The 13,175-nt window shown below is 34.2% G+C and overlaps 1 protein-coding gene across 5 annotated transcripts in view; it reads right to left on the bottom strand.

The window, feature by feature from the left end:
- The window catches only part of Tbcel (tubulin folding cofactor E like), a 58,070-nt gene that overhangs the window by 2,063 nt on the left and 42,832 nt on the right, over positions 1-13,175 (bottom strand). For 2 of the 5 annotated variants that reach the window (XM_026403481.2, XM_026403482.2), the window contains exon 9: positions 224-1,919. In XM_026403481.2, coding sequence (XP_026259266.1) covers positions 1,601-1,919 — 319 coding nt within the window. In that variant the 3' untranslated portion in view covers positions 224-1,600. Of the gene's footprint in view, positions 1-223; positions 1,920-13,175 lie in introns of those variants that run through there. The other 3 variants (XR_003302106.2, XR_003302107.2, XM_026403483.2) reach the window with 3 other exon arrangements.

Raw genomic sequence — 13,175 nt, 5'->3', positions numbered from 1 at the left:
ATAAGAAATGAAGTTTGTAGGAGGGGTTGAATTATATAACAAAGGTCAAAAGGTCAAATGCAACCAGCTAATAATTGCATTCTTTGAAAAGTACTTTACCTGCCTACCTTCTGCCCTAGTTAAACTGGGTTTCTCAAGTCTCCCACCTCTAAACATGGTGGACCAAAAAAGACATACTAAAGAAAGAGACTACATCTGGTAAATAGGAATAGGAAAACAGCACAAAGATTTCAGAGTAGGTAAGGGGCTAGCTTAGGAAAACAGCACAAAGATTTCAGAGTAGGTAAGGGGCTAGCTTTTACAGGAAAAGTGCTTTAAATGTACTTCTACAAAAAATATGACTTGGAGGCAATTTGGAAGTTTTGACATTTATACTTTACTCTTCTATAGTGGCAACTAAATTGAAATGTAAAACCAAAAGAATTGTTGAGTTATTACATCACAAAACCCCAGGAACAAACTGGGAATCAAAGCTCCCTTTGATTAAAATTTCCCACCTTTAATGCAAAGTGCAAGAGCAAGGGCTTTGAATGGATGACAGAGGCAGGACATTCGCAAAGCTCATTCTCTCATATCCCCCAACTTCATTCCCTCACACACCAGGGGTAGTCTGTTAGCTGATTCTCCATTCTCCTGGCATGGATATCTAGCAGTCCACTGGATTCTTCATAAAGTCAGGCCTCTATTCCCAATAGTTTAAAGTAATGAAAAAGAAAGATATGGGGAAATACATTCATAAGCAAAAATAAAAGAAATCTGGAATCTAATATGTTTCATGTTATGGAAGTAATGGCTGATATAATACACGAGGGGCATTAAAAGTGAGATAGTAGCATAAAGAGATCAGACTGCTCTGCCCATGCTTCCAGAAAAATATCAAGTTTTCCTGGAGTTCTGACTCTCCATCTGCTCTTCTTTAAGATCCTAACAGAGTTACAGGTTCTTACTGAATACCTGAGATCAGAATCAGGTTGAAAAATGCTTATTAAAACACTCAAAAATATTTTAAAAGGGAGAAATGAAGGAGGAAAAATCACTCAAGTTGAGAAATAAGAAGTTAATTTTGAATAGAATAAAACTATTAGGTAAACATGTGCTGACACAAATCAAAGTTAATAAAGTGAACCAAAAAAAGGAGGGAGGGAGAGGGAGAGGGAGGGAAACAGGGAGAAGTGGGAGAGAAGTGATGGCCCTTCCTGTGAAGTGTCCTTGACTCCTGATTTAAATACTGTCAGACACCCTTCTGAGGGGCTAGGCTATTCATGCTATTTTTATGAGGATACCTAAGGGTAATGATGACCAAATGGCAGACAAACCCTAGTGAGCACAGTAAGAAGTCGGTGATTTTGTTGTCATCTTTCATGAGAGGGCTTATGGACTGGATATGGGACCAATTCTGCTGGCTGAGCCGAAGAAATCTGTGGTAGAAAATACCAAAAAATGGCCCCCTACCCATTCCAGGGGAAAAAAAATACAAAACCCCTCCCAAGGCTAAACAAAACAAAACAAACAAAAACCTTCTCCCTCCTAAAGAAAACCACATTGGAACCAAATGCCCTGCAAGAAGTCCTCATGTGTGTTTTTACAAGGCTGGTAGAGGTTATTTTGTTTTGGATTCCACATAAATTTTATCTCCATCCCTAATGCCAAAGGAATGCAATGCTCGAGAGCTATACTTCATTTCTTCTGGGCCAAAGGGTGCTTCATGGTCAAAATGGTAGAGGAGCATGTTGCTTGTGGGTAATTGCACTAGAGTTCTCAATTGTTTCTTTAGTTCTGCAACAGTTTGGTCCAACCGAATGTTCATTTCTTCCACTTGATCATTAAAGTGGACTTCTACTTTTGCACTGCTTTGGGGTCTTAGGTCCACTTCCGCCAAAGGCTCCAACTTCCCATATTTTGTTATCAGTTCATGATACCTAGAAGGATAAAAACATGGATAAAAAAAAGAAGAGTCAGCTTAAACTACTAGCTCATGAGCTATGGATTTCTTTCGGACTATAGGTAAACTATACTGCTACTCAATATCTTATTTTAATATTACCTCCTCTATTTATTGTTTTATATAGGTAGGTATGTATCTAGATTGACTGGATCACGCTTGTGGATTTTATGACCTGATAGGGTTGTCCTGTTGAAACCACAGCAAATCACATCCTTGTGGAGAGAGAAAGTATTTATCCTTTAGATGGTCACCAGGTCTGCATTAGATAAGAATGGATTTGGAAAGAAAACAGAACCTAGAACCTAGATTACTGAGAAAATCTAACTTCTCCACGTGATGTACTTTCTTAGTTGTCATCATCAAGGGAAGATATCTAAGTATATGTTCCTTGATAATAAATGGGATGATGGAAGTAGGTCAGCAATTTCTGAGGTCTTGGGTAGCCAACAACACATATGTTGGCTATGAACCCAGCTTGTTTAAATGTTCCAGCCTGGCCTCAGCTGTAAGACAAGGAATTTATGGAAAAGTCAAGGATACAGTCTTGGAAGAAAAAAAGTGAGAAAATAAACAATACAAGTTCATTAAAGTAGGAATAAAAAGCAAAATACATCAAGAAGAAAGTAAATTATAGAAATGAGAATAGGGCCCACAGGGTCAAATTACCCAAGTAGAATATCTTGTATTCACAGTCATCCTTGGAGAATTTTATTGAGGAATTTGGGGTGGTGGTGGTAAAAAGACTTAATATGACTTTTATTATAACTAAGTCACACTGAGTTTAATTATGAATCAGAATACCATAGTCACACAAGATTGTTCTCCAATTTCTCTCACTTCATGGCTTTTACTCAGTAAATTCAGTGTCATAATAAAGTTTGTAGGAACATTAATGATATAGTAAGACATCTGTGCTTAGAGATGGAGGTAATAATTTCCTATAAGTGGAGTAACAAGGCATGGTAAAAGTAGCATTATCTCTGACTTTAGAGTCTTGACTCCATCTTGTAATGAGCTGTGTGACATGGCAACTCACTCAATCCTTTTAGATCTCAGTTTCCTCATTAGTAAAACTAGTTATTAAGTCCCACCCTTCTTTCTTTATAAGATAATCAAAAGAATTAAATAAAATAACAATGAGTGAACATTTTATAAATTCTAAGTTCATATCTAAATAAAAATATTAGCATTATATCTTGGTTGCCCTGGAGCTTATATTAGTAAAATGCATGCATCCCTTAGAAAATATAAGACTGAAATCTACTTACTTATGTGGGACTTCTTAGAAAAGGTATGATGAAACAGATCTCAGAATCTTTTCTTAGGACTTAAAACAAAAATAGCATTTTTTTAAAAAGATTAAAAAAAAATAACCAGCAGCAACAAAAGAAAAGAGGACATAACCTTACTGTCTAACCTTTTTAAAGAAACCAAAAGCTCTGCACCATGCTGTTCAGCGAAACAAGGATCAGAATCCAAACCCCAGACACCATCATAGAGAATGAGAGTAAAGAGATAAACCCTGAGTGTCCTGATAATACTTCCTAATTTAAAGAAAAGCACAAGAAGGGGCTAAGGAGTCCGTCAGGCTGAAGAGGTGACAAAAAGCCTCTGTATCTGTCAGGATGTTGGGATTTTAGCAAAGGCAAACAAACCAAAACAAACCAAAACCCCAAAAACAAAAAGATGAAGTTGTCCACAGCGCCAATCTTAAAACGTGCAGTGATTCACAGTCTAAAAGTATCTTTTCCCTACCCCATTTCTTAGCATATGCCTTCAAGTAGGTAAAAGCAGATTATTTCATTTTAAACAACCTCAAAAGACAGCAGAAGTCACGTGGTCAAATATAAGCTGATCCCCAAATCCAGATGTTTTTCCTCAGACTATAGAAAATCAGACAACATAGTAACATCCTAGCCCTCAAACTTTGTCAAGGAAATAATAACTAAGTACATATCACAGCAAAAAGAATGAAGGAAAGGAACACATAAATAAGTAAAAAACAGGCAGAACTCAATTGAAAAGAAAACACAAATGAAGAAGAAAATGCACCCCAAATACTGTAAGGACTAGAAATAAGTGTGTGGCTATAACAACCCGAGGGCTCAAAAGATATATAATAAACTATAGAACATGATAGAAAGGGAGAGTGCAGACAGACTGAAACAAACTTGAAGAACACAACAACACTATTACTGACCAAATAAAAAAATTAGAAAGGATGACTCAAGAATATTATACCAGCCCAGTTTTGTTTAGGAAGAAATTTAACAAACAGCTATTGTGAAACAAGAAAGGACTTAGAGAGTAGAGTACCCATGAGTCCTTCTGGGGGAAACAAAAACAAAGTTATTCAACAATAAGATAAAAGGACTAGTGGTAAGCTATGAGTCTATTTAAATAAAAAACTAAAACATAATAATAATAATGTATACTCCTAGGCTCATTTATACTTAACACTATAGCTAATGGAACCAATCTCAACTACAAACATATTTGTACACAAAATTATGACAAAATTATGCAGTTCTATAAATGAGCAAGGGTACTATAAATTAAATGGTCTACAAATTGGGACACTGTGAAGTCCTAGAATTTTCTCAAAATCAACGTGTCCAGAAACCATTGCTACTCCATTTTATCTGTCATTCTTTCATAGAAATAGCATTACCTATTTACCCTAGCCAGAAACTAGGTGGTCATTCTGAACTCCTATCTTTCCTCTCTATTTCTCTCAATCAATTACCCATCTTACTAATTCTCCTTATACAACTGGAAGAATGAGAAGTTATACTCCATTCATGTATCATATGTCAAAATGCATTCTACTGTCATGTATTATTAATTTTAACAAATAAAAAATCTATATGCATCTTTCTTGTTTATTGCCTTGTAAATCCAGGGCCTTGTTAATATATGGATTGCCATGGTTTTCTATGGATGCCTAAACGAGATGAGCTTCCTATATCTATTCTGCAGTACAGAAAGGCCTCCTCCTGATAGGCCTTTCTGTTCTGCAAAGACCAGAAAGCTGAAAACTGAATTTCCCACACTCCCCTGTGGATGAGGTTTAGTTTCAATCAATCACGGTCAGTCCTGAATTTCAAAGGAAATAGTGATCTAGGAGACATGGTATGGGAACAGTTTGGAAAAAGGCTTCCTAATTACCAGACTGAAATTCAAGCAGAATGTTCCTGGAGTCAACAGCCCTAGCAGTTGTGAACTCCAGATCACATCTAAGGTGATGTGGTCAGCACCAAGGACAGCACTTATTATTCACTGTATGAAATCCGTATCTATATTATAACCAAAGTGAACATTATAAAACACAAATTTAATCAGCTCACTCCTCTACTTAAAATACATATCCCTCAGAATAAAGCCCTCACTCTAACATGCTTGTGGTAGGTAGAATTATGGTCTACATATCTGTGCGGGCCTAATCTTAAAGCAGGAAAGATTTTCCAGTTAGTAGTATAAGAAATAAAATCTCTTCTGCGACTAACTAGAGAGATTCTCCAGTTAGTAGTATAAGAAAGATGTGACACACAATTAGTGGCCTGAAGATAGAGGAAGTCACATAGAAAGTGTCATCCTGAATAAGCCTGCAAGGTGATTCTTTTCCAGAGCCTCCAATAATGTTGATGTCTTGATTTCACACTTGTGAGACCCTAAGCAGAGTGCCAGCTGAGCCACACTGTGCCCAGACTTCTGACAACAGAAATTGGGATAAAAACAAGTAGGTATTGTTTTAAACCACGAAAACAACGATTTACAATAATTTTTTACAACAGCAATAAAAAACTAATACACTGAGTACAAAAGATCCTTTAAGATCTGGCTCCTTTATAACTTTCCAACCTTATTTTGTACCATCTCCATTATCATTTTCCAAACTCCCCTTTCTACTGGCTTAAACTGTAAAATAAATATTTATTTATCAATTTGCAGGTAAGTCCAGCAGATTTTAGTATATGGGTTGGATTTTGAAAGTGAGCTCCCTATTACATAAAAAAAGAAAGAATATTAAAGTTGAGATTCACTTTATACACTGAATATGTTCTCTGAAAAGTTATATTTAAAAAGTTTGATTTCTATATAATGTTTACTCCTAGTTTTCTTATTTTTAGCTTGTCTTTAAGCAGCTTGACTGATATTTACACTAGTAAATCTAAGAAGACTTGATTTTACAAAGCACTTGTTAAATTTCAGAAAACAATTTCTTTCTGGTCTTCTAGCTTGGGTATTTTATTCATTACTCAAAACTCCATTCAAACTGAATTATATCTATATAATCTGCATTACCAGAGCTTTTCTTAGGAACAGTTCAATGTCTTCCCAAAGTTATAGTCTTAAGAGGTAAATGGTTTCTGATGACTAAGTATTCTTCAAAGGTAATTATCTCAATTTATATTCTACCAATGAGTATCTTCATCTGGTTATTAACAAGTGTTTAAGCCTTATTTTGAAGTGGCCAAAATGCTATAAACCTACTTTGAAAATTACTAGTAATAAGGATGGATTACAATCATCAAATACAATAAAACTGTATCTGTGTTCAGAAGTTCTCTGTTCCACTCCATTATGGCCTTCTAACATAAAATGACCAATTACTGGCAAAACAAAATTTTCTACACACAGCATAAAGGCCGGCATGACTACATGGGTAACTGAAAGTGATAAAAGGAAACCAAATGTTAGCTGAAATCCTGTGGAGAATACCACCCACATACAGATTGGGGTTGTGCTTTATTTTCTCTTCCTATTAAATGAAAATCTTCTTACAACTTTAAGGTCTTTGAATCATGAATAGTTAAAAATCAGGTTACCAGCAGATTGGGGTTGAGTTGAAGTGGCACCAACAGAGAGAAGAATGGAGAAGAAGCCATTCTTTATAGAGCTAAGTTAGCTCTACTCCCAAGGTAATAAGCAAGACTTCACCCACGAGGGGCTCCGGGTCCATGGCATGCCTACCAAATGTGACCATAGGGTCATGTTTAGGAGGGGTATGCCTCTTTCTCCTCATGCCCGTCTTCACTCTTGATTTCTAAGACCTGAGAGTATTTCCTTAACCACAGTTCACTCATACATCTATGACACTAGAATAAGTGAATATTTGGCATACTGTTTACAAAAGACTGAAAGTTTCTGCCATAAATCTTAATCTGAGGATAAACTTCTGATAAACCTAAAATCCAAAGATGGACAGAGATGGAAGATTAACTCATTCTCAGCTCTGAGTCACCTTATAAACTATCCTAACTAAATACTACAAACAGTGTACAGTTTACATAATTTTCAGGAAAACTGGAAAATAGGTATGCCTAGAATCAGGTGATTTCTGGTGTCAGAAAGTTTCCAGATATAAATATCATACCTCCACTCCCCTCCTGCCCCACCAAAAGCAGCTCACAATCTCAAGGAGTACCCTAGAGAAAAATGAGATTTATATTTCCTGTAGTGCCCTAAACCACATCCCAGAAGTGCTCTATTTATTCCCTTTCAACTGCCCAGAGGTGCGTTTACTGGTGGTCCAAGTAGCAGACTTAAAATAACAATTTTGTTAACCTATCATTCCTCAAATGCACATCCATACTGAATCAACTAGAGGTTTTACTCTAAATGAAGTTATTTTACTACAAAATTAATCCCTAATACATGTATCTCTTCTCTTGAAGGAATACAGCATATAAAACATGAAAAATTCCTGAAGATTCACTTGGCTGAACAAAAATCACTGGAGTGTAACTAAAAGAAAAACATTCATTAAGTTTATTTTATTTTCCATGGCATTATGAGGAATTCAAAACTATATTCCAAATATCTTCTGATTGCTGTTACCTAATCTCTTTTGCTATAGTATGCTTTCTCTCATTCTGATATGGTATCATAACATGGTGCATCAAAGAAACCTTCTTTACATTCTATAACTGGGATATTACACTCTCCTGAAATAGTTTCCTCATAGTCTAATATTCTATCCATTAAAACCCACAAACATCACATTTTGGAGGCAGAGGGAGCCTTAGAGATCATCACAGATACAATAATTGAGACTTAGTTTGTTAACCCCAAGTCTCATAGCTAGTGAAAAGAAGGGTAGAAATTAGAATTTAAGTCTGGTTCTCAGGCTATCATTTTTCTTAGTTCTCATCATTTTAGTGGTTTACTAAAATGATGAATACTGTTTTAGAAATTCTCTTCTCCTTCCTACATTTCAAATGTCCCTTTTCAATCTCTTTTCATGAGCTCTTATTTCTCTTTTTACTATCTACATGTGGGTGGTCCTAAAAATTCACTACTGAATTCTCTTTTCTTTTCTCTTTATGATCTTCTATCTCAAAGTGCATTCTCTTACTTAGCTTAAGCCATAGATGTTTCCTGCTTGTCTTCTTTGGGGTCTGTATTTCCTTACCTTCAGAATTATTTATTCTCACATTTTACATGTAGCAAACTGTTTTGAACTGAATTTAGTATTTTTCATATAGTTTTCCATCAAGATGAAGCTATGGAACAATGTTTCAACTTGCTATTTCTTGAAATCAAATTTTATCAAAATTATCTAGTGAGTGAATAGAATGTGACCTATTCAGATGATGGAGTAACACATAGCAGTTTAAAATGACTTTAATCTGCATTTATATTATCATTAGGACTTTGGACAAAATGGTTCTATAAGTTCATATTTTAGTGTACTTCTACTCCAAACTCAGAGTAAAATGGATGAAATATAAAAATGTCCAAATCAAAGAAGATATAATGCAGGCTTAAAAATGATGAGCATCTCTATGGGCCAGAAAATAAATAGCAATACAGATCAAAGAGCTGGGATCATAAAATACTGGACTCTAAACTGTATGTGAAGCAGACAGTAGCTGTCAGGAACTCAGATCCTATGAGGCAAAGGAGATTAAAAGTAGTCCACAGGACAGAGGAAACTTAAGCCAGGTTTACTGATTGAAGCAGGGGTAGAATTTGGGTGATGTGAGGATGGCTTGGAGAAATGATGGAAAAAAAAAAAAAAGAAACCTGCAAAAGTTCTACTGTCTAAGGATATCTCTCTAGAGCAATGCGTCTAGGTAAAAGAAGTAAAAAAGATAGTTTGGCCACACCAGTTATGGCATAAGTCAGTTGCTGCCTCAATGACTAAATCTATACTATCTCTGTAGTTCTTGCAGGACAGGCTTTCTAAAATCCATTATAAGAGCTTGTCCCACACCAAGAATCTGGGAAGCTGGTTAGAGACGACTGCAAAAACATTAGGGAGAGGTGAACTCAAGCAGAAAAGGATAACAATCCTAAACTTGTATGTATCTGAAAAAACAGATATATTCACAGAAGATACAGGAAGCAAAAACTGATGGAAAAAAGGTTAAAAACAGACAAATACACAATCAGAGTTGGAGATTTCCACATTCCTCTCAGTACATGACAGAACAAAAAATTGTCAAAGATTTAAAAGACCTGAAGATCACTAACAACTTGATCGACAGGAAGCACACACCCAATAACTTCAGAATGCAGACTAAACCAAAAACATCTAAAATATACCACAACAGGTTTAAAAGAATGGAACTAATACAACAAATATTCTCTTACTGTAATACAATTAAAATAGAAATCATCAACAAAAAGACAACTATAAAAGTCTCATATACTGGGAAACAAACAACACACTTGTAAACAACCCATGAGTCAAAGAGGAAGTCATAAGGGAAAGTTAAAAACCTTTTTGATTCAGCCAGATGTGGTGGTGCATTGCTGTAATTACAAAAATTCAGGAGGCTAAAGCACAAGGATCACAAGTTCAAAACCAGCCTTGGCAACTTAGCAAGACTCTGTCTTAAAATAAAAAATAAAAAGAGCTGGGATATAGCTCAGTGGTAAGTGCCCCAGGTTCAATTCCCAGTACTTAAAAAAAAGATGATATATATAATCAAATCAATATGTAGAATATTATAGAATGTACCTAAAGCAATGTTTAAAAAGAAACTTATAAAACTGGATGTTTATAATAAAAAAGAAGAATGAACTCAAGTCAATGATCTAGGCGTAAGAAACTAGAAAGAGATTAGCAAATTAAACCCAAAACAAGAAGAAGGAAGGAACTAAGAAAGATATAAATAGAAATCAATGAAACGGAATGCAGAGAAAATGGAGAAAACCATGAAACCTGAAGTTGGTCTTTGAAAAGGTTAATAATTTGATAAACCTCTGATCAAAAAAAGATTGAAGGCCAATATTAGGACTAAAAGAGGGGACATCATTAAAGATCTTACACACATTGGGGCTAATAATAAGTGAATATTATAAACAACTTCATATCTATAAATTCAATAACTAAGAAGGAAAAGAGCAAAGCACTTCAAAGACACAAGCTACTAACACTCACTCAAGAAGAAACAAATAACATGACTCATGCTGTATCTATCAAATAAACAATTCATAATTTAAATCTCCAGCAAAGAAAATATCAGGCTCAAATAATTTCCTGATAAATTCTACAAAATATTTTAGAAGGAAATAATAGTAATCCTATATAAGTTCTAGGAAAAAAGGAACGAATGTTTACAAATTTATTCTATGAGGTCAGCAGTATCTTAATATTAAAACAAAACAAAGACAATATAAGAAAGGCAAATCATAGACCAATATCCCTTATGAATAGGCATAAAAATTCTTCACAAAATATTAGCAACTCAAATTCTCTTTAATTCATATATGTGTGTGTGTGTGTGTGTGTGTATATATATATATATATATATATATATATATGCGCATGCACGTGTGTGTGTGTGTGTGTGTAGGATTTACAATATAATACCAAGTAGGATTTATTCTGGGAATTCAAGGCTAGTTAAACATTAAAAAATTTAGTCAATTCAATTCACTATATAAAGAAATTGGTATGATATTTATGGAGAAAACTTTTGAGCAAATCTATTTTTGACTAACACCTATTCACAATTTTAAAAAGTAAATATTGGAAACATTCTTAATCTAATAAAGCCCATGAACAAAAGACCCTACATATTTAGTGGTAAAAAGACTAAAATTCATATGAAATCTCAGTGAACCCCAAATAGCCAACACAATTCTAAAAAACGGTTAAAAAAAAAAAACCCTGATAAATCATACTTCCTAACTTCAAAATGTATTACAAAGCCACAGTGATCAAAATAGTGTGGTACTAGCATATAGACAGACATATAGGTCAATGAACCAGAGTGCTCAGAAACAAGCTCTCATATTTGATAAGGGTGCCAAGAACATTGAATGAGGTGTTGGGAAAACTGTATACCCGGCTGCTTAAGAATGAAGATGGCCCCTGATCTGGCATCATATATTAAAATTACTCAAAATATACTGAAGACCTAAGACCCAAACTAAACACAGCATTACCACATAAACCAGCCATTGCACTCCTAAGCATTCCTCTGGGGAGGAATGAAAACTTATGTTCACATAAAAACCTGTATGTGAATATTCACAGATTATTTTATTTGTAAAAACAAAAACTAAAATCCCAATACAGATGTTTTTCAAATGCCCTCTATATGGTTAAATTATGGTTAAATGAACCTATACATACAAGAAAACATATAGAACTAAAATGAGTATGAGCGTACACACAAATTATAAGCCAGAGAAATCAAACAAGATCAATTGTATCAACATTAAAATCCTGATTATGATATTGTATTAATGTTATAACTGGAGAAAGGGTACATGGGATCTTATATTTTACAAATTATATAAATTTATAATTACATCAATAAAATCTCAACCAATAAAGGGCTAATATTATAAAGTTCCACTTACATGACTTTCTAGAAAAGTCAAAACTACAGGTACAGAAAACAAATTAGTGTTTGCCAGAGGACTAGAGTCAGGTAGAAAGTTTGAGGAATATGAGATTTTGGGAGATAGTTACATGACTGTACTATCTGTCAAAATTCAGAAATATAAACTAAAAAGTATTTAAACAAAGAATATTACTAAAACATAATCATTTAGCAAGGCTAGTCAAGATAAAAGGGAAAGGCAGAAATAAACATTATTAGAAATAAAAGAAGAGATAAATACTGATATAGCATATTTTTTCATTGGCAAGAATCTCTCAATAGGGAATGACATTGAAGACTTATTGTTAGATAAACTATAATAATTTAAAACTAGATGAAACAGTTAATTTAATAGGAAAATATGAAATATAGCCATACCTGTGATACATGCCTGTAATCCCAGCAACTCAGGAGGCTGAGGCAATAGGATCACAAGTTCGAGGCTGGCCTCAGCAACTTAGCGAGGCCCTAAGCAACTAAGTGAGACCCTGTCTCAAAAAATAAAGAGGGCTGGAAATGTGGCTCAGTGGGTAAGCACCACTTGGTTCAATCCCCAGTACAAAAAGAAAAAAAAATAGAAAAAAGAAATATTTATATATAAACAATAGGACATATGACAGAGGTGGCAATAAGAATACTGGTAAATGCAAATCATCCACATGGTAGGAAAGGGGGAACCTTCAGATCGTTATTTGAAACTATAAAAAAAAGTAAATTCCATCTGGCTCAGAGTCATCAATGTAAAATCTTTCAAAACCAAAAATTAAGAGATTATCTTAAATGATTTTTGGAAGGGAAAAGATTTCCTTTAAAAAGATGCACTAAGAATAAGTTATAGGGCTGGGGCTGTAGCTCAGTGGTAGAGCACTTGCTTGCCTAGCACATGTGAGGCACTAGGGTCGATCCTTAGCATCACAAATAAATAAATAAATAAACGTATTGTGTCCAACTACAAGTAAAAATTAAAAAAAAAAATAAATTATAAAGGATTGATACATTTGACATCAAATTCTGACACTATTCAACACAATATGAAGTGAAAAGACCAGACTGAAAAACTACAAAGGAAGAAATTATAATATATCTTGACAAAGAATTATAAAATCCTACTTTGAATTTAGTGGAGGTATAAAAAAATAGTTATTTTTTGGAGTAAGGAAAAAGATAGTAGAAGTCAAAAGGTACTTCAATTTTATCATTATAATGTTATTTCTATTTAATTAAAAATAACCTTGGAATGAATATAAATGTTCTTATTTTATTATTCTCAGTATTTTTCAATTTTTTTCTTTAATTCTAAAAAGCAAACAACAAAAAAGATAAAACTGGCTTTCTGCCATGGCCAAAACAAAAGTTTGGACAGCAAAGAAAATGTCCCCCAAAAG

The sequence above is a fragment of the Urocitellus parryii genome, chromosome 4 (assembly GCF_045843805.1).
Source record: "Urocitellus parryii isolate mUroPar1 chromosome 4, mUroPar1.hap1, whole genome shotgun sequence".
In the NCBI taxonomy this organism is placed as follows: Eukaryota; Metazoa; Chordata; class Mammalia; order Rodentia; family Sciuridae; genus Urocitellus; species Urocitellus parryii.
Note: the sequence above shows the minus strand (reverse complement) of the source record. Positions and strands in the feature narration are given on the sequence as shown.